The 19,597-nt window shown below is 42.2% G+C and overlaps 1 protein-coding gene across 1 annotated transcript; it reads right to left on the bottom strand.

The window, feature by feature from the left end:
- Nucleotides 1–1,840: 1,840 nt before the first annotated feature.
- LOC106650770 (zinc-finger homeodomain protein 7-like) lies at nucleotides 1,841–19,107 on the bottom strand. Its single transcript, XM_023462355.1, has 6 exons — nucleotides 18,517–19,107; nucleotides 14,774–15,073; nucleotides 6,930–7,070; nucleotides 5,168–5,596; nucleotides 4,112–4,296; nucleotides 1,841–4,018 (listed from the first exon to the last, which is right to left on the bottom strand). Exons 1-6 carry the CDS (start codon nucleotides 19,100–19,102, stop codon nucleotides 3,566–3,568), a joined length of 2,094 nt encoding a protein of 697 aa, XP_023318123.1. The 5' UTR covers nucleotides 19,103–19,107; the 3' UTR covers nucleotides 1,841–3,565.
- Nucleotides 19,108–19,597: the final 490 nt, after the last annotated feature.

The following is a 19,597-nucleotide window of genomic DNA, read 5'->3' as shown; positions in this document are numbered from 1 at the left end:
TGTGCGTCTCATAATAATCAAGTTTTTATGTATAATTTATTGATCATTCGTATATCTCGAAATCATTGCTGGCATATGTTTATTTAATATCGCGGTGGTGTTTTATTTTTGTACCAGACGAAATTTTATGTACTGCTAATTATTCTTCGTGCATTTTTGGCTACTTACTTACTGCAGCTTTTGATGTAATATTCAGCTGAGGGGTTTTTTTTTATTTATTGGAATCTTTGTTAGAACTGTGAATGAAGCGAGTATATAGTAGCTACTCAATTTTTTATAAACCTCACGTAATGACGTAAGTGAAGTTGATTTAAGTAGTTAGAGAAAGATTTTTATAAGTTTGCTGACAAACCGATTATTTCTTTATGATCAGTAATAAAAATATATTCTTATAAAAAAAAACTAACGTGAAAACCACTTGGTAATTTAATTTCCACATTTTTAAAGATGATTAGAAGCTCCTTTTATCCTTTTCCTAATTACTTTCATTAATCCAAAATCTTATTGCAATCCTTTTTTTAATTTTCCGAATTTCCAAAAATTAACTGCCTTAATTCAGTGGTAAATGAAAGTTTACGTGGGAGGTGGAACTTTTTCTAATCTTGGACACTTTTGTTTTGTGTCCAGCTCAACGCACAGACTAAACTCACATAAAATACACTGTACTATACCGATTTTTATATGAGCCGAATTGCTCCTATCGCTTCTGCTTGGTTCTAAAAAAATTCTGCATAACTGCACCCATGAGTAATAAGCGCGGCTTCCTTTTTTTTATTTTTCTCGGCGTACACCAATGTATAATACACGACAAGAGTCGTAAATTTCCCTCAGTTTAGCAGCCAAAATCGACGCGCTTCAAGATATATACAAGCGAATTTATATACATATACTACATCCGTACGAATTGCAACGAAAGAGAAGAGAGAACGAAGCAGACGGAGAGAAGCAGAAGAAGAAGAAGCTGCGCGCATATAATATACACTCGAGCGCGGGACCCCGGAGATAAGCGAAGCGCAAAAAATAGTATAATATATAAGGTGCGCGCGAATAAGACAGAGAGAAAGAAATGCAAATTGACGGAGCGCGTTGCGGTTGCTGCTGTCCAGCCAACGTCGCTGCTGCCGCCGCCGCCGCCCTTTATCGCTCCGGTGTAATGCTCGACTTTATAGTCCTCAATATAAGAAGAGGTAGGACGCCTTTGCCATCTCTCTTCTGCTCCGTGCTCGTGATTCGAGTGAGCGAGAAAGAGAGAGAGAGCAAGGATGTGAAATTTGTACCAAGTGTGACTCTTAATCTTTTTCCCTTGGCTTTTGCACGGATCCAGTCACACTCACAAGCACGATCGCAGAGTAAGAGAGTAAGACTTGCGCGAAAAATAAAAAGAAGAAATAAGGGAAAAACCAGTTATGTACTATGTATACAAGGGCTTCTCTCACGCCTTCTTCTGCTGATTTCTCTCTCTTTTCACATATTCTTTTGGGATGCAAGCGAATGAGTTAATCGAGAAGACGACGACTACAGCGCGACGACGTTCTTGTCTTAATTCTGCAAAATAACGCGTCGCCGGTGTTTCTTCTTTTTATTATACCTGCGCGCACACACGTCTTTATATACAGCGTGCACATTTGTATACGCATCGGCAAAAAGCCTCTTTTGCCTTCTATACTTGCGATACGTGTGAATTCTGCCGTTTCGACCAAAAAATTGTGAAAACTGACTGAAGACAGGGCGAAGGAAGGGGGACGAGGGAGCATTAAAGGATTTAGCCGCGGATTCGATGTAGAAAATGTACACGCATTGTCATTTATTATTTCTTTTTTTACTCGTTATTATTATTATTTTTCGTGTTTTGTTTAATAAATTTCTTCTCTTTTATACAATGACAAATGTTGACCAATTGGTATTGATATGAGTATAATCATTATATTATATTATAATATGTACAAAAAAACAAGCACGAAATTTACACATAGAATCAGTAGCCTTTTCTTCCACATATATTATGTCGATATTTTTATGTATTTATAATTTATGTATAATTCAATCCTAAGAATATTTATTTAAGGGCTTACAGGCATCTTCAAATCGAATTTCTCAAATTACTTCTTTAGTAAAATTTAACGTCATTGCGGAATATCATTGCGGACATCATGGTCGCGAATTCGGGCAAAGGGATCGTAGCCATAGGTCACTCCGGATGAATAATTTCACGATGGAGATCACAAAAAATAAAGAAAAATAAAATCATACTTAAGTGTTTTGTGCAGAACGATTTACGGGTTCAACCACTTCGCCCGAGGTTGTGGCGATAAGCATTGATGTTCCGAAGAATACACCACCTGGATGCTGTAGCTCAAATGGTTGGTTCTCAATATTACGACAGGTGAATGAATTTTTAAAAAAGATGAATTGCCAGAAAATGTTAGAGAAGGGGATCAATCGATTCATGAACACTAAATATTTTACGGAAACTGTTGAATCTTGATGAATAGTTATAAAAAATTAAACTCAAACAAGATCTTCTCAAATGACAAGAAGAATCCAACTAAAAAAGCAATAAAAAAATTTAATTTCAAGATACTTATAAGCCCTTAAGACAGCACGGTTTAATTATAATATATTTTTGTCTATGTATAATATATATTTATAAATCTTTGCTAATGATTTTTAAATCGTGTGCATTTAGTCATTTGCTAAAAAAACAAATAATAATAAGTATTTCAATGAACGAACACAACTTGTTCAAAATCTCGAAGTTTCGAACTGACAAAAGTTGCGTGGCTTGTGTATCTTTATACTTTTCACATATAAACATTTTTCTTTCTGAATCCGTGTGAAATTAACACGCAATTTTCGATTATATTCACCTCTCGATAATCATTCTTATTTACTTTTTGTCTATTTGGGACTAGTTTTGAACTCCTTTGTTATATCGAGACGACGCGATTTCCCGGTCGATGAACTCATTGAATTTTTCGCACATTAACGCACGAGCCGCAAATTGAAATCACGTAACGTATGAAAAAGAGTCAATGAAAGACAGTCTTTGAAGCTTACTCGAACATAAATTTATCAAATCTATATCGAATTGATTGATTCAATTCGCTCTTATTATGCAACATCAATAGCAGCAGTTTGCATTTATACAAATTAATTATTGCGTAATTCAGTTGTAATTACATCATCGATAAAAATAATATTAAATATTGTAGAAAGAGTCTTCACAATTAGACACTAACAGTAACGAGATAGTAATACTTCCGTTCGGAGCTGCGATTTGAACAAGACGACTTCTGAAAAAGGCGAGATAAAAGTATCACTCGGGAAACATCACACATCTCACGAATTTGGTTTCATGAAAAGTGTGCCTAAATTTTACTTATAATAAAGTATAGGTATATCCGTAAACGAAACCACACACCTCAATTGTAAAGCAATCATCGCGGTATTGTACAGATATGTACATACTATGATTTAAGTTCCACTTGTTTATACCCACATTCACGCGGAGTTTCGAACCACTAAAGAGGGAAAATGTATTTTTAATACATTTTCATGAAGCACATCAACGGTCGTGTTTGGTGAGCTCGAGGGGCTGCTGCTCCGGCCACCGATCGTGCCACGAGTTCGGCGAGTCTTGCACTTGGATCTCCTCGTCCTCGTCGTCGTCGACGTCCATTTTGTCCATCCGACGCTCGATCCTCGACTCTTCCCTCGAGCCGATGAGATCGTCGATGGCTCGGAAGGCGCTGGGTCGAAATTTCTCCACGGTTTTGAAGGCGCTCTTCTCGCCGCTACCGAGCCTCGATTGTGACGGCTGATGCGGTGGCGCTTGAGGCGTAGTCGCGCCCGCCAACACCGCGGCCGGCGGTGGCGCTGACACCGGGCTCAGAGAGCTCAGCGGATTCTGATGATGATGAAGCTGTGGATGATGATGGTGATGATGGGGCGGCGAACGTTTCAAGTGGTTCATGCGCTGATGCCGGCGCCACTTGGCACGTCTGTTCGAAAACCATACCTGAGAATCAATGCATCGTGGTACCAACGAATTAGCTACTAATGAAATCAGTGACAATCGATTTTCGCGATTTTTCCATTACACGAAGCTCACCTGCACTCTTGCCTCTGATAGCGATGTTTTCGATGCGAGTCGTTCTCGCGTCGAGACGCACGGGTAGTGAGATCGCTCGAACTCTTTTTCTAATTCCTCCAGCTGTTCCGGGCTAAAAGTCGTTCGATTACGTCGAAATTTTGGTTGCTCCGAACCGTCCAAACTGCCGTCGTCACCGTCCCCATCTAATAAAAAATAATTATGCCCGGTTAAGGATACCTATAATCGTAATCGATTATTGAAATTTCACAGCCCTGGCAAAAATTCTCAACATAAATAATGTCTTAGTTGCCAAAAGGTGACCGTTTGAACTGTTTCAAAAATTATTACTATGAGTTAACTTGTTTCTGACAAAATTTTGATTTCAACAATTATGTTACAAATATCAAGAACATTTCAAATGACCGGAAAATGATAATTTAATTGTTTCAAACATTTCGACTCGTTTTTAATATTTTTAAATTCAATAACACTACTTTAAGCCTCCAGCACCTTCCAAACCACCACCACCACTAGATGGCGAGTACCTGTATCAGGAAACCTGCTAGTGGCAAAGTAATGATTACTGTATAAGGCACGGCTCTGTTTTGCAAAACTTTCAATTACTTCTTTCCTCTAATGGTGATTAAAAATGGTGATTTTCATGAATTATATGCAGTGAAAAAATAATTATACAACAAATGTGGAACATTACAAGGCCATAAAATGTTGCAAAAAAGTTACACTAACAAACTTTTTCGCTGGCCATAAAGTAGCCTTAAAATGTCGAGTATTTTGACCAGGAAGTATAATTTTCCATTTATCTTGAATGGCGGGCCAACAAGAAAATTTTACAGTTTTACGTGTTTTATTTATGCGCACTTTCAAGCTATAATTGCGCGTATAATAGTTATTTATGCAACAAGTGCCCAAAAGACGTTTTTGGGCACGTGTTGCATACAATAACTTTTTAAATTTGTTTCTCGGCTCATATAATTTTTTTTCTTCCTCTATAAATCCTGTAGAAGGATTTATTTGTAAAAATGAAATTTTTTTACAGATGACCAAAGAACTCACCTGGATGCAAGTATCCTCTGGCGATAGCGTCGACAGCGTGCAGCGCGTGCTCCGGACTGGTGGCGGCTGCCGCAGCTGCAGCCGCGGCCGCGGCTACCGAGGGTAGGGGTTGCTGCAAAAGCAGGGCCGAAGCCGACCCGGTGATGCCGGCCGCCGAGAGACCGCCGGGAAAGAGCCAGGAGTGAGCGGCCGCGGCCGCCGCTGCCGAATTCGGAACCGTGCCCGGTGGCCAGGGCGAGACCCCCGATGCTTGGCCGGCCGCACTCTGTTGCTGCTGCTGTTGCTGCAAATACGCTTGTGGATTGCTGGCGTAGGCATTGACGTAAGTGGCGCATCGCGCGAACTCCGCTGCCGCCCGTTCCGCGGCACGATTCCTCAGTATCCTGTTGATGCTGCTTACCGACGGGGCCGTTGCGTTACTGCACACACCTATTTACGGATGACGGGTGAGTTTTTCAGGACCAAATGGCGCACGCTACATTTTGCTGAGCAAATGGATGTAATGGATGGTAGATGTGAAGGTTTTGCAATGACAAGTGGTATTTATTCGTTGAAGCTTGAAAAAAATCTCGTGACTCTACGTGTGCGTTTGTGCATTATGCTCACTAGTACGCATATGTTGCTCGCGCATTTTCGCTACTTTGAATTCTTTAACCAACGTTTTAAGTGACTTTTATTCAATGAGGGCTCAAAAAAAAAAAGAACTACCTCACACGTATATTATTATTTACCTTTTGGATGTAAAAAAAGACCACGCTGGCCCAAATGTTCGTTTTCTTTTTTTTGCTGCCGTGTAAAGTTAAGGTAAACAAAAAAAAAACAGACACCCAGCTTCGTGCAGCAACACAAACAGCAGCGATAGCTATTGTGCGTACGCTGCACACAGCACGAGAGTAAAACGATTGCAACAACGATATAATATACTGCAAAAATTGTAGACCTCCTCCCGAGGAAACGCGAAAGTGCTAGTAACAGCTGTTCGAATTTACATTTTACACTCATTCGTACACACGCACATTTCATGCTCGCGTTGCATAAGTCATAATATTGCATTTGCCAAGTGATGCTTCGATGTACATCAGTGAAAATTAATTTATATTCCTGTGTACGCTCGGGTATATTAATATTTGTTCAATTCTCTATAAAATCTAATGATGCTAGACGTTTTTTTCATTTGACATGAGATAAATATTGTATGAACATGTTTGTCACAATAGAAATGATCGTAGACATTGTTAAGATTCTTAAATTGTTCTAAGAAAACCCTTTTTCAAGATTTGATTAAATTAATGAATTATTTATTAAAAATTATTTAATTTTTCAATGAAAGCGTTTTCTTATAAAAAAAAAATCAGAAAATTTCATCAAATTGTCATAAAGTAGATATAAAATTTTCATGATACCTTGATAAAAAAAACTACCAAAAATTTAAATAATTGAAAAGAAGTACAAAAACGACCATAGATAGAGCAAAATGAAGACCTTCTCAGAGCTTTGAAAAATAGTGACGTGACGAACATGTCGTTCGTATAAATTTTGTAAATATTATGATTCCATTTGATGATTTTACAGAAAATCAGCCATGTACAAATATATTCTTATTAATTAGTGATTGATGAATTTGAAAGAAGCACATTGTGATTGCACACGTGTTGCAGCAGCTATAATATAGAAAATAAGATAGGAAGAAGCAGATGAGGAGGTAAATAAAGAAAAAAGGAGAAGAATAAAAGTGATAATGATGATGGGACTAGAGACTTACCCTCGGAGATCAATCGCTCGCGTATCTCCCAAGCGAAGATGGTGGGGTTCTCCCGTTTGTATTGCTCGATCTTGGATACAACCGCGGGCGTCGCTACCTTAGGCTTGCTACCGCCAATGAGACCCGGTGGGCGGAGGGTGCCTGCAATCACACAAAGGATAAATCAACACCTCTCTCTTTTGTGCCGATGCTGCTCGCTGCTCCTGCTCCTGCTTATTTTCTTCTGCCGCTGGATTTCACGTACACACAGACTCATACATACATTCAAAAACGCTTGTCGCGCATACGCTTCTGGCTGAAAAACCGCCGACTCAGTGAGTCTTTTTCTTGCACCTTATAATTTAGATAATATTCAGATAAAATTCAAAAAATTGATTACAAACTGCGCAGATGAAATAAAATTGGGATGAGAAGTTATTTGGATCTTGATTTCGATGCAGCTGCCAGATGCATTCGATGAAAACTTCATCGATATATTGAGATCGCAACCCATCCACCAAAAGCGATTCGCATTGTTTCGCGAGGGCTAAAAAATAGGGTAATCCGTGCAAAAATACAAAGGCCAAAAAAACCGCGATCGGATATTTCAATCTCGTGTGCCACTGAAAAAGTTCACTATATATTATATATCATTGTGAGTTTATGTGCTCAAACGAGAGTGAATGAAGGTTTACAGATATATGGTAGCGGGGCCGTAATTACGAAATTTTTCGGCCGTTAAATGGGCCATTCGACCGCTGATTTCCAGACTTGTGCGCTTGCATGTCAAACAAAAAACCGTAAGATTTTGGCGTGTCAGCTTTAAGAGCCCCGTGGCTTCAGTCACTCTCTCTGCTTATGTCTTTCTTTCTCTCTCCTTCGCATCTTTTGTGTATTGATAATTTGGAAGGCTACCCAGCTATTCAATTCCTATATATAATATGTGTGTGTGTGTATAATCTGAGCAATTATATTAGCAAGCGGTCAGCACGTATGAGGCAAACTACAGGAAATTCTTCGACCGATTCGACGAGTCCTTTTGGAGACATGCGGACGTGTGGAGCGCCTCGCTTTCTCTCTCTCGCTCTTGCATCCTACGTGATGTATATATTCTCTAATTTTTCTCTTAAATAGTGTGCCACAAAATTATATGGGATGACCGAGCCATTTTCGATATTTTTAAAATTCCCCAGAAAATATACCTATTTAAGGGCGATGGAAAAAATAGTCTTTTGCGGCATTAGTTACCGCGTGCACGAGAACAAAACGATTTTTTCACCTCCTCTTTGGGCAATATTTGCATCTTAAAAGAGTCACGCGATTTCTCACTTTCGATCGGTCGCTTTGTGTCTCGTCTCGTCGCTCGTATACGTACGCATGAAAACACGGATGTGCATTGTAAAGTACATCCCGATACATTAATCACAAAACACGCCTTTCGTTAATCTCTGCGAATTAATTGCAAGGACGAGAAAAAAAATTTAAGACAAATTTCTCTTGTCTCGTCGTGTATACGCTGGTATTACGCGCATCATTAATAATTTGCGACCAAATGAGATCGCACACGATTCATAAAATAATCATTTTTTTTTTCAATTATTTTTCTTCGTATTTGCTCGAGATCCTCGCGCGAGCGTGTATACGTCTTCGCGTGCAGCATTATGTATAGCATACGCACTCGAGGTCACGAATATATATAAGAACGTCCAAGAAAAATAAGTAGCAAAATTATCGAGCTGATACGCGCAATGATGATGCATTATAATAAATAATGTATGCGTAACGAGCCGTTCCCGGTGGCTAGACGATTCTTCTAGCGAACAATATATCAAACACGCGAGGCAGAAGAGAAATCATGGGTTTAATGTTATTCGATGAGCTTTGTCTGAGAAATTTTTTTTCTTTTATGCGCATCATTTAATCGTCGCTAGAGATCGTTATGTTTTTAAGCGTTCACATGAAAAGGCAGAAAATGAAAAATGCATGCGACTCGACGGCTGCTACTGCTGCTGCTACTCCTCCTCAACCTCCTCCCCCTCGTTCTGAAAATGCACGTGCAAAGCGACCCGCGTGCGCGATGATGCTTATAAAGCATATATTATAGTATGCTGGAACGTTACACGCGGGGAGTATGTAATTATTGAGTATTTCAGGAGCGTCGGAACACATTGTGTTGTGCAAGAGATGAGATATCAATTTTTATTTCTTTTTTTCTCGCTCGTGTGTACATTCTCGTATGCGCTCGGTTGTGTTCAGCTCTTGCGGGTCTGTGTTTCGTACGGTGCATTATTCTGCCTCTTCTTTCTCATCGTTCGTTCCTATGCACATATAATACATTGGCTGCTGTTTCGCCGTTGATTGGCCGATAATGGCAATGCGTCCGTGCTGATCGCGATGATGACGGCGACGATGATGATACCCTGACCAGATCTTCACTTGGCTTTTAATCTTTATTACCCCCCGGATGATTTACCGTACGCAGTATACGATTAAAAATTTCGTGTTGCTTATTTCAATGGACTTACGCGTTCGACTATTGAAAATAATCAATAATTAAGTCATTTGTTATAACAATCTTCAAATCTTACAAAAACAAAGAAAACAATTGACGCGAGAAACATTCTTGTTTTGCTTTTTTTGAGATATAGAGGATCTATCACGTAGCTATCGTTTATATTACTGCTGCGCGTATGTAAAAGCGTATATTGATCATCGATAATCCGATAAAAATGCTAAGGTTGCCCTTGTCCATGTAAGTTCGCACCTCGCTTTCTCATCTAGCTAGCTTCACATTGTACGTACCTACCTTTGTGTCGCGTACATGTGCGTATGTGTGTGCGTTTACGCGTATACACTATCGTACACCCGCGTATGAGCAATATTCGCATCGATGCTCACACCCGTGAAGTCGTGCTAATGCAAAATTACCCCTTGACTTCACCTACAGACAAACCAGCTTATAGCTCTCTTCACCGACTCTCTCTGTTTTCTCTTTCACTCTTGGTCTTTTTTCTTCTTCGTGCAAAGTGCCCTTACGCAGCGTGTGTATACGCGCACCTATATGTTTATACGTGTTTGTGTGTGTGCAGCAGACAAAGGCTAGTGTACAATGCGAGTAAAAAACTCATCCGTATAAATATATACATACGTCGATGTACGCGTCGTTTGTACCTATCGAACGATTGAAATCCGTGTGTGCGCGCAAAGGCCCGAATCGTAATCGCGCATCGATCGACTTGAAGGGCTTTTGCTGGGTTCATTACAACAACTACGACAACTACAAACAACAACAAAAAGTTTACAAAGGGTTTAGCTGCAGCAGCTGTTTATCGGCAGGTATCGCAAATTTTTCACTATGGTAGTTTTGCAGCTCATATAGATAATGGTGAAACCGCGCGGGTGACTTTACGTGAAAGTGGAATTTTGTAAAGAAAAAAAAGCAACAACAAGAAAAGAAAAAAACTACATGAAAAAGCACAGAAGATGCGCGTCCAGAATGAAGGCTTCTTACAATTGGATTAAACTGCGGCCCGCGCCTCTCTCTATCGCTATGTGTGCGCATGTAGCTGTGCGCAAAGCTTATGTGTGTGTCGTGTCTGTGTCTCCATGTGTATCGCAAACGACACAACACACAAACACATATTTACGTGCACTTCTAGTGTAAGTAAGATGCGGCTAGAGCAGAATTTCCATACGCCTTGTGTACGTGTGTACGTACGTGCTCATATCTGCGAGCTCCACATGTGTGCACGTATATTCATACTATATCGAGGCGACGTATAGCTATATACACATTTAGAAAGACTAAGGGGTTCCGGGAAGTGGTGGCGCAGTGGTGTCGGCTTGTCATTAGTGTGGAAATAGTCCCGTAACCGGCTGTATCGACTGTCTTTCTGCTTAGAGCTCCGTGTGCGCAATACACATACCAGGCGACGACCAACTTGTGCATCTCGAGAGTGTATATGAATCGGCAATAGGCATATTGCAGAAAAGTTCAGTTCATATAATTGACCAAAGGTGCATACATTCATACGAGCACGACCTGCTTTATTCAGTTTTTTGTATAGTTATTTTCTCGGTCATTGCGTTGATTCGATCATCTTTATACTGAAAGAGTTTTATACTATACAAAACTACGATGTTGATTGAAATATCCGCTTTTGCGATCTCTCGTAACCAGCGTAATACTATGGTAATTACTGGAACCTTTATTCATCTAATATTAAAAAAAAAAGAAGCAACTAAATTTGCCCATAAAACCAAATCAAAGTTAACTCGTTAAAAGCTCGCGCAGTAAAATCGCGGAATCAATTTCGCGAGACAAATATGTAATGATTAACTATAGTCACGAGCGCAGCGAGTGCAAACCCGTGTGTGCTGTGCGCGAGCTGGCCTTGAAAATACTTCATACCTGTCGCGTCGAATTAGCTCGATGTTTGAAAAATGCTAACCGCGGTAGCAGTTTTATAAAACGCGATTGCAAAAGTTTGCTCGATTACAAATCAATTTGCGAAGCGAGCTCGATTAATTTTTGCGCGCATAAATTAATCGCTGCTTTATTATTCATCAGAAAAACAACAAGCGGTGCCGCCGCCGCCGCGCGTATCGCGAGTAGCTGCGAGCTTCCGAACAGAATAATACAAACATTCGTTTTTCATTATTCGATCGATTGCACGCGCGCAATAAAGCAAAAAAAGAAAGGAAAAACGACGACGATGCGCGCGTAATATCGATTGTGCGCGACGTTCCGGACGATAAAGATACAATCGACGAGTTTGTATATATGCGCGCGCGCGTCTACGTTTATAGACTATTCGAACGAGTTGGCGTTGGCAATTATCGAGCAAAAAGTCGCCGAATTTTTTCCAATAAATATATTTCAAATGGGCGTCCGAAGACTCTAAATCTTCCCGTAAGTGCCTCTGTCTGCGCGCGCGCGCGTACCTACGTATCTATATGCAGGAACTGAAGACGTTGCAACAACAACAAGAGCACATACCACACCCTGTGTATGTATTATATACGCGCACGACGTTTAAAGCTTCCACTGCTGCTCCTGCTGCTCCTGCTGCTGCTGGACTAGCTAGATCCAAATTCCCACGAAATCAAAAGCCGGCAACTACGTTAGGGTCTGCGTGTATGTGTATGGACTTTTCAGTTGCTGCGCGGCAAGCTCATAAAATCGAACTTTATACTACCGGTCGTTAAAATCCTCTCTGGCTTGCGCGCGCGTCCGCAGTTCTACACCTCGTATTCTGCACCTTTCCGCGAGCTTCAATCATCATCGCCATCATCACCATCATCATCTTCATCATTGTTATTGCCCAGCAAGCAATTGTTTTCCTTTTCCTCGCCCCTCCCTTTATTATTATATACGTATATAGGTATTTTCATGTTCTATATATGAGAGAGCATAACGTCGTTTTAAGAGTCGATTATTGCTCGCGAATGTAGCAGATATGTGCGAGTCGCGGCGCGAGAGCACAAAAACTTTCAAGCATACACACACGCTCGCTTCGGCTTAACAAGTCAATAATAGCCGCCGAGCGCGCAATTTTCCAACTCTACTATCCGACAAATTATATAAGCCGGTAATAACGAACTTGCTCGGTATTTTATATAGGCTCACGATCGACTCGTTATGTGCGATTCACGTTCCATCGAAGCCGAGCTTCGAGACAATTTTAGCGCCCTTTTGCAATTCAGCCTCGCCGAGGATAATCTTGGCGAAACTGATTTTACGAGTTCGCGCGGCTAGTTTTCCGCGAGTTTAACGATTTCGCGCTTGTCTTAGGTACGATTTTTAGAGGCACATATCAGTTCGTTTGAGAAACTATATAGATAATTAAGACCAATGATTTTGCATGTGAGAAATTATTACTGCAAAAATTCCACGTAATGTTTGAGCAATCATCATTCCTATTGTTTAATCTTTTCTATTATCTAATATGAGTTTGAATAAGCATAATTCCTATTTAGAAACATTTACGTTTAATATGTGGTTTTGCCTATTTAGATCGTATACATAATATTTTACAAAAATAAGCTTATCTAATAATCGATTTGCTACTTAGATCAATTTAATTTTAAAGCAAATAAATTTGCTCGAAATCGATGTTTGTATAATAATCGCCGTATCACATAATTTGCGTCGAAAGCGTGTAAGATTTACCTTGTACCGGTCTCGAGCCGTGTATGTACATTATTTTCGCAGCTGCTGCGCCGTGCTGCTGGTAAACGCGATCCGATAATCGATTTATTTTCAATATCTTTTTCTGCGACTCCAGAAAGAAAAATGATTAAAGAAGGTAAAGGCGTCAAACGATACCCACACATCGATCCAAAATCAAACAAAGCAAGCACCACGCATCGAATATGCTACCACGTCGTTTATAAGACCATAAAATTTCTCTCAACCCGATTCTTCTTCTTCTTCTTCGCCATGCACAAAAAAACTGTAGAACGCGCGCTACACGTATACCGAAACTTCATAAAACTGCTGTTTATTCGTAATCCGCAGACAAACTTGGTGCAAGTAATGCATGCAACGTGTACGTATAACTTTGATTTTTTTTTTCAACCCGTGCAGCAGCCGCAACTCTCGCGCCTATACATAATATATAATGACCAAACCGAACGATCGCATGTGCATACACACATATAGAGGTTTGCGCCTCCAACAAAAGAACCAAAATTTAAAGACCAAGCGAGCGCGCGAAAAAAAGGAGACTCGCGGCGCGGTAAGAATGCGCGCGCGCGCGAGCTCGTGTCTATATAGCTGCAGCACACACAGTCCAGAGCATCATCATCCCTTTTAGCTCGTTAACTTTACGAGCAGCTCGTAAAAATCTCGAGACTATCCTGGCAAAACTTGCTCACGTCCCTCTCTCACTCTTTTACTCGTATCGTTTCTCTCTTTCTCGCATGTTATATTATATACACGTGTGCAAGTCGACAAGCGCAGACACTCGAGAGCAAAAGCGAGGCGCGCATAACGTCTTCATTTAGTACGCGCATAATGTGCCGATAATCGGGGAGAGGCCCGAGCCGAGAGGCAGCCTCTCATCTCTCGTCGTGCGCACGATTACTTAAATCGAGCTTTTGCAGATAAGCATCGCTCGCTGCGGAATCGTGAATGGACTCGTGTGCTGCGCTACATACACGTATACCGAGCCGAGGCGCAGGACTATTATTTATTTCCAGAAGAAATGATCATCGCTGGCAAAAGGTGTGGATTTTTGAGGTTGCTTTAACGGCTTAATTAATTAGCATAATCGGATACGGATGCTATGTATGTGTTACATAGGTGTGCGTCTGTGCCTTGTATGTATATGCGATCGAGGACGAGACACGCGCGGGCACTGCTCGTATAAGGATGTTATCTCGATTTCCTTTGGGGCCCCGAGAGTGTCCCGCTTGCTCGCAAGCTCTCTCGCCTTATTTTTTACTCGCCTTCTTCGTCGCAAAATGACTTTTTGATGTTTTAAAAGCCAGAGAGCGAGAGAGAGAGAACGAGAGGAGAGAAGCAGTAACGCGAGGCTCGAGATCGCCCAAACTGATTGCGGTTTTGTCAATTATATCGAATCGAATATATATTAAAACGCGCGCAAATGAGGTGCGTCGAAGAGTCGATCGTCGCCTGCCAAACACCTGTTAATAACTTTCGAGCGAGAAAAAAATTAGCATGACTATCGCGCGCCTCTTTAAAGTGTAATCGATTATGTGATTCTTTCCTCTTTCTTTTTATTTTATTCGCTTGCTTGTCTCGATTAAAAAGTACACTCTCGTGCGTTATCAAGATTCGATTACTATCAGCGCGGCTGTTGATGTGTATCGAGCCGCTAAGTAAACAAAAAGATGCTCACCGAAAAGTTTACTGACAGCCGGCTGATTGAGCACGTGATTGGCTATTTCGCTGTAGTACCTCACGCCGATGCCGTGATGCAGCTCGAGCAGTCTCTGCTGTTGCCTCGACTCGCTGCTGTGTCTGCTGCCGCTGTTATTGTTGTTGTTGCTGTTGACGCTATTGTTGTTGTTGTTGGTGGTGGTATTGTTGTTGTTGCTGCCAGCACCGCCAGCACCACCGCCGACACTCGAGAAAATATTGGCGAAGACGGCTGCAGCGGCATTGGGCAGATTCAGACTGGCCGCTCGGTGGTGAATATCTGCGTGCGATTCGAATACATTATATGGAGCTTGAAAAATTGCCGCGAGAAAACGAGTATCGCTTAACGATAAGGAGACGAAAAAGGCAACGAAAAAAAAAACAAAAAACAACTCGAGTCTCACCGAGCTGCGAAATTCATTTTCCCACCTCGTTACGTAAAATCAATTTAGTATTCTCTTTTAGCCAGTGCGCGCGCTCGCACATTCGCGCGTTACTCTTATAAAGCAGGAAAAAGGATGAAAAGGAACGTAAGAGAAGAAAAAAAAAGATTCTCAAACTGGCCTCTATATCGCACTTAACGAGCGCGCAGCGTGAGAGAAGGAGAGAGAGAGAACGAACAACAAAAGCAAAAGTAACGAAACAAAAAAAAAAAAAGGAAGAGTAAGAAGCGGCTGCTGCAAATTAATGGCGCAACATTAGGAGTAATCGGCCTGACTAATAACCCACATATTCCCCTTTTCTTCTCTTGCGAGAGAGCTGCGAGCTGCGCTGCTGTTGCTGCAGCACACAGCACCGATCTTTTTCGCGGTGTCTGTATCTATATATACACAACAAGCTCGCCAACAAGCCAGAAGACTAAAGGATATATACCCAGTTGTATTTTTTTTTCCTTCTCTTCTTTTTTTTTATTTGTCGTCGTCGTCGCCGCGCTCGTGCATGCGTTCGCGCCCAAGGTAGACAACACAAGGGATATTTCACACCGAATCGAATTAAAAGGTCTCGCGTCACACGGACACGCACAATCTTTCGCTCTTTCGCATATACACATACGCGCACACGTATATATATATAACATTTATCTGCGTGTGAGTGAAATTTTATTGCTGCGCGCAGAACTCGGAATGATTAAATCGAGAGCAGAGACACGCGAAGCATTTCAATTAGTCGTTCGCGCGCATACGGACACACATATATAGTCCTCTCTTTCTCGCTCCAATTAGCCTGCACACGCCATCGCTCTTTTCTTTATTCTCAATTCTCTCTCTCTCTCTCTCTTTCTCGCGCTCGCGTTAAGTCGCTGCGGATCTTTGTTTCTTGTGCGCGATATATATATACAACGCCTGAATGGAAGAAAGTCAAAGTTCGATCGATTAATATTTTTATCCGCAGATCCGAGTGCAAGGGAAAAGGAATAAAAAAGGAGTGTATAAGCAGCAGCCGAGCCGCCAGCCGAGTTAATCGAGCAATCATGACTCTACGTGTTATAAGTCATTGTCTTTTCGTTAATAACATAAAAGTATCAGCATACCAAATTCATTTATAATCTCTGCTCGCTGCGTATATAATATTAACACGTGAGACCAGTCGAGAGTTCTCTCTCCTTCTTTTTTTCCTTTTTTTTCAATTTTTTTTTGGTTGTTGTTTTTTTTCCGTCGACAAGCGTGGCAAATCGTTTAAAGGCGATTCCGTTTTTTGCGCTCGCCCTACATAGACTTTGGCTCTTTTAACTCGCGCATATATACAGCAAAACTTTTAATCATTTAGCCGCTGACTTGCATTTATTATCATCATCATTGCGAGCGATGCGTACATTACGTATTAACTGCCTGATGAACTGGGTAATTTCGTTCCTTCTTTCCTTTTTTCTTTTTTTTAATGCTTTTTACATCTTTTTTTCCGTCAAATCTTTCATTCTTGGGTAGGCACTGATTTTCAGCCTAATTTTACGTGTGGCGTTACGGCTCTTAAGAAGCTGCGAGCGAATATCGTGCGAGCTCGATTAGCCGCGGCCTCTTCTCTTCTCATCGCGTCGATCGATCGAATATCCCGTTCGTAATAATGAAACATATCTACACGCGGGGCCCGATCGAACGTGAGCAACGATTATCGTGCGCTTTCTTTTGTTGTTATAAAAGAAGATCGTCCCGGGATTCCGACCGCGTTGCGCGACACTGCACAACAACGAGCTCCGAAGCTGCCGCTGCGGCTACGGCAATAAAAGCTTCTACTATTCGCTCGTATATATACATCAATGGCGATTCCGAGGGCTCACCTTTTCGCGCGCGCACGCGTCTCGAAGCGCGCGGCGCGAAAGATGAACGATAAGCGAAAGAGAGAGAGTATAAGAGTGTGTGCTGCAGCACAAGCCGGCAGCTTCGGAGCTGTTATAACCGTGTGTGTAGCCGAGACACTGAGAAGTATTATATACATCTCGTAAATCAAGTTGAAAAAACTTGAGAGAGCGAATCCCGAAGTGCTGCTGCTGATGCTGCCGTGTGTTGCAGCGAGAGAGAAAGAGAGATATACACAAGAAGAATATTGCAGAGCAGTGCAACGAGTCTTTCCTTCCTTCCTGCGCCTCGTGTAAAACAATAAAAAGAAGACAGCTCCAGTCGCTTGTCGTTCTCTCTCTCTCTCTTTTCTGCATATGTGTTAGTCTGCGTGGAATGTGTGTGTGTATGTGTGTGTGTGTGTGTGTCTGTCTGCAGTTGTAGTACAGAAACAGCAGCATCTTTAGAGGTAGTATAGTGTAGGCCTCGCGCGGGCAACACTTCAACGATAGCCATCTCTATCCGCAGCCTCAATTATCTCTTTCGCGCTTCCAGGCCCAATAAGTTATCCACGTGTAATTTAGACTCTATCGCTCGCGCGCACCGTGGGCCGTGTTTCGGGCGCCCCGCGCGTACACATACATACAGCAACGACGGCAGCAGCAAAAAAAAATATATGAGATCGGGGCACGCGGACCGAAGTCGCTAATTAATTATACGGGCCGATGAAACCGCAGAGCAATAGGTACGCACACGCATGTAAGAAGTGTAAGAAGGGAGAGTGCCGCGATTATATTGCGATTTATATATATGGGCGATCGTCGTTCATGATGTATGGATCATGTATATTGTATATAATATGCGCGTAACAAGCGTGTTAACACGACGACGATGCGCGAGCTTAAATAATTCATATTGTGGTGTGGCCGCGCGTGTGCACGAGCGGCGGGGACCCTTCATCGCGACGCTGATGATTTTTCAATGATAATTGCCCGGCAAATAATATTACAAATGGGCACGCTGTGCGCACACGCGTTCGTGTAATTTGCCCAAGATGCCTTTAAGATTGTAGATTCGCTAGCGAGATAAGACGTTTACGGGGCGGCGTTTTTTTCTTTAATTTTTTTTCACTCTCTTTGGGCAGGTGTATATCGTAATATATAGAAGGGCGTCATATCGATGACGATTTACGTCGATTCACGTCGCTGTTTGGAACGGCTACCGCTTCTGGGCACGAGTGTTTGCGAAAAATCTGATTTGATTTTGCGACTGCGGCATGTGTCTCGCGATATGCAAATTTCACTCTTTTCGTCTCTTTCGCGGCTTATCTACTCCTATAAATTGATATATTTATTCAATACTCGATTGATGAAATAGCAGAGTCAAGATCGCGTAATCATTTCGCATTAGCTTAATCGATCAATCGACATTATAATGCGCGGAGGCTTACCACCAACGAGGCCCGGTTGAAGCGTTGCCATATGCTGTCGCGATAGATGTGGCGGCTGCTGCTGCTGCTGTTGATGATGCCTGGGCTGCTCCCAGGGTCTTGCAACTATGCTCTGCTGCACCGTCTGATGCTGCTGCTGCTGCTCCTTAACGATATCGTCTCTCTTTTTACTAACTTCCCGGCTACTGTCCTCGTCATCCTCGTTACCACTGTTTTCACTGATTATACTCGAAACGGCACTAGCAGTCGTGTTGGCGGTCGTTCCTGCGACGGCAGTCGTGGAAGCGACGATAATCGAGTGATTGCTGCTGCTGCCATTATTGCTGTTGTTGTTGTTGTTGTTGCCGTTCGTAGTGCCGGCGGCGTTGTTGGTACTGTTGTTGTTGTTGCTGCTGTTATTGTTGGAGTCCTCGCGATTGTTGGGGGTGTGCGCAGTAGCTGGACTGGCGCTGGCCAATCGTTGCTGCTCCTCGACCACGAGCATGGGAGTCGTCGCGGCGGGTGTCGCTGGTTTACTCGCCGCTGCCGCTGCCGCTGCTACGACTACGCCGCTGTTTCCTGCGCTGCCGCCACTGCCGCCTATCATAGCGCACCGAGTCGACTGACAGCCCGGACTTTTCTCTCTGCTCCTTTTTTCGTCCAGTCGATGAACGATTTTGTTCGATTACAAAAACCGAGTCCGTATGCTAATTTGTACTGCACCAAATGAATCACAAAACAGTAACATCAGCAGCAGTAACAACAACGACGACAGCAGCAACAGAAACAAGAATTACGTTGAGCTTTGCTACGACGATTCGAAGGTAGACGTGGACAACGACGACGACTGCGGCAACGGTAACAGCGACACCGACGACGTAAATAAAGACGATGTCAACGTCGGCATTGTAGTATACGTACGCAAATGCTTGTATATCCGTATGCAAGAAAGGCCGTATCGCAACTTCTAACGTGTTGCAGTGTATGTACGTACGCAATGTATATGTACAAATCTTCGCACACTTTTGCACACCAGTCGTTCCTCTTTCTCTCTCTCTCTCTCTTTCTCACGACGTATATATCACACACACACGATCGCGAC

Source organism: Trichogramma pretiosum, unplaced genomic scaffold (genome assembly GCF_000599845.2).
Source record: "Trichogramma pretiosum strain Unisexual culture from Peru unplaced genomic scaffold, Tpre_2.0 scaffold3, whole genome shotgun sequence".
In the NCBI taxonomy this organism is placed as follows: Eukaryota; Metazoa; Arthropoda; class Insecta; order Hymenoptera; family Trichogrammatidae; genus Trichogramma; species Trichogramma pretiosum.
Note: the sequence above shows the minus strand (reverse complement) of the source record. Positions and strands in the feature narration are given on the sequence as shown.

Bases quoted from the DNA above. Each gene is read 5' to 3' on its own strand.
- LOC106650770 (XM_023462355.1), bottom strand. From the start codon at position 19,102: ATGATAGGCGGCAGTGGCGGCAGCGCAGGAAACAGCGGCGTAGTCGTA. The intron at 7,071-14,773 runs GTGAGCATCTTT...GTGTGATTGCAG, and splicing joins GGCTGTCAGTAAACTTTTCG to GCACCCTCCGCCCACCGGGT. The intron at 4,297-5,167 runs GTGAGTTCTTTG...ATTTTTTATTAG, and splicing joins CAGAGGATACTTGCATCCAG to ATGGGGACGGTGACGACGGC.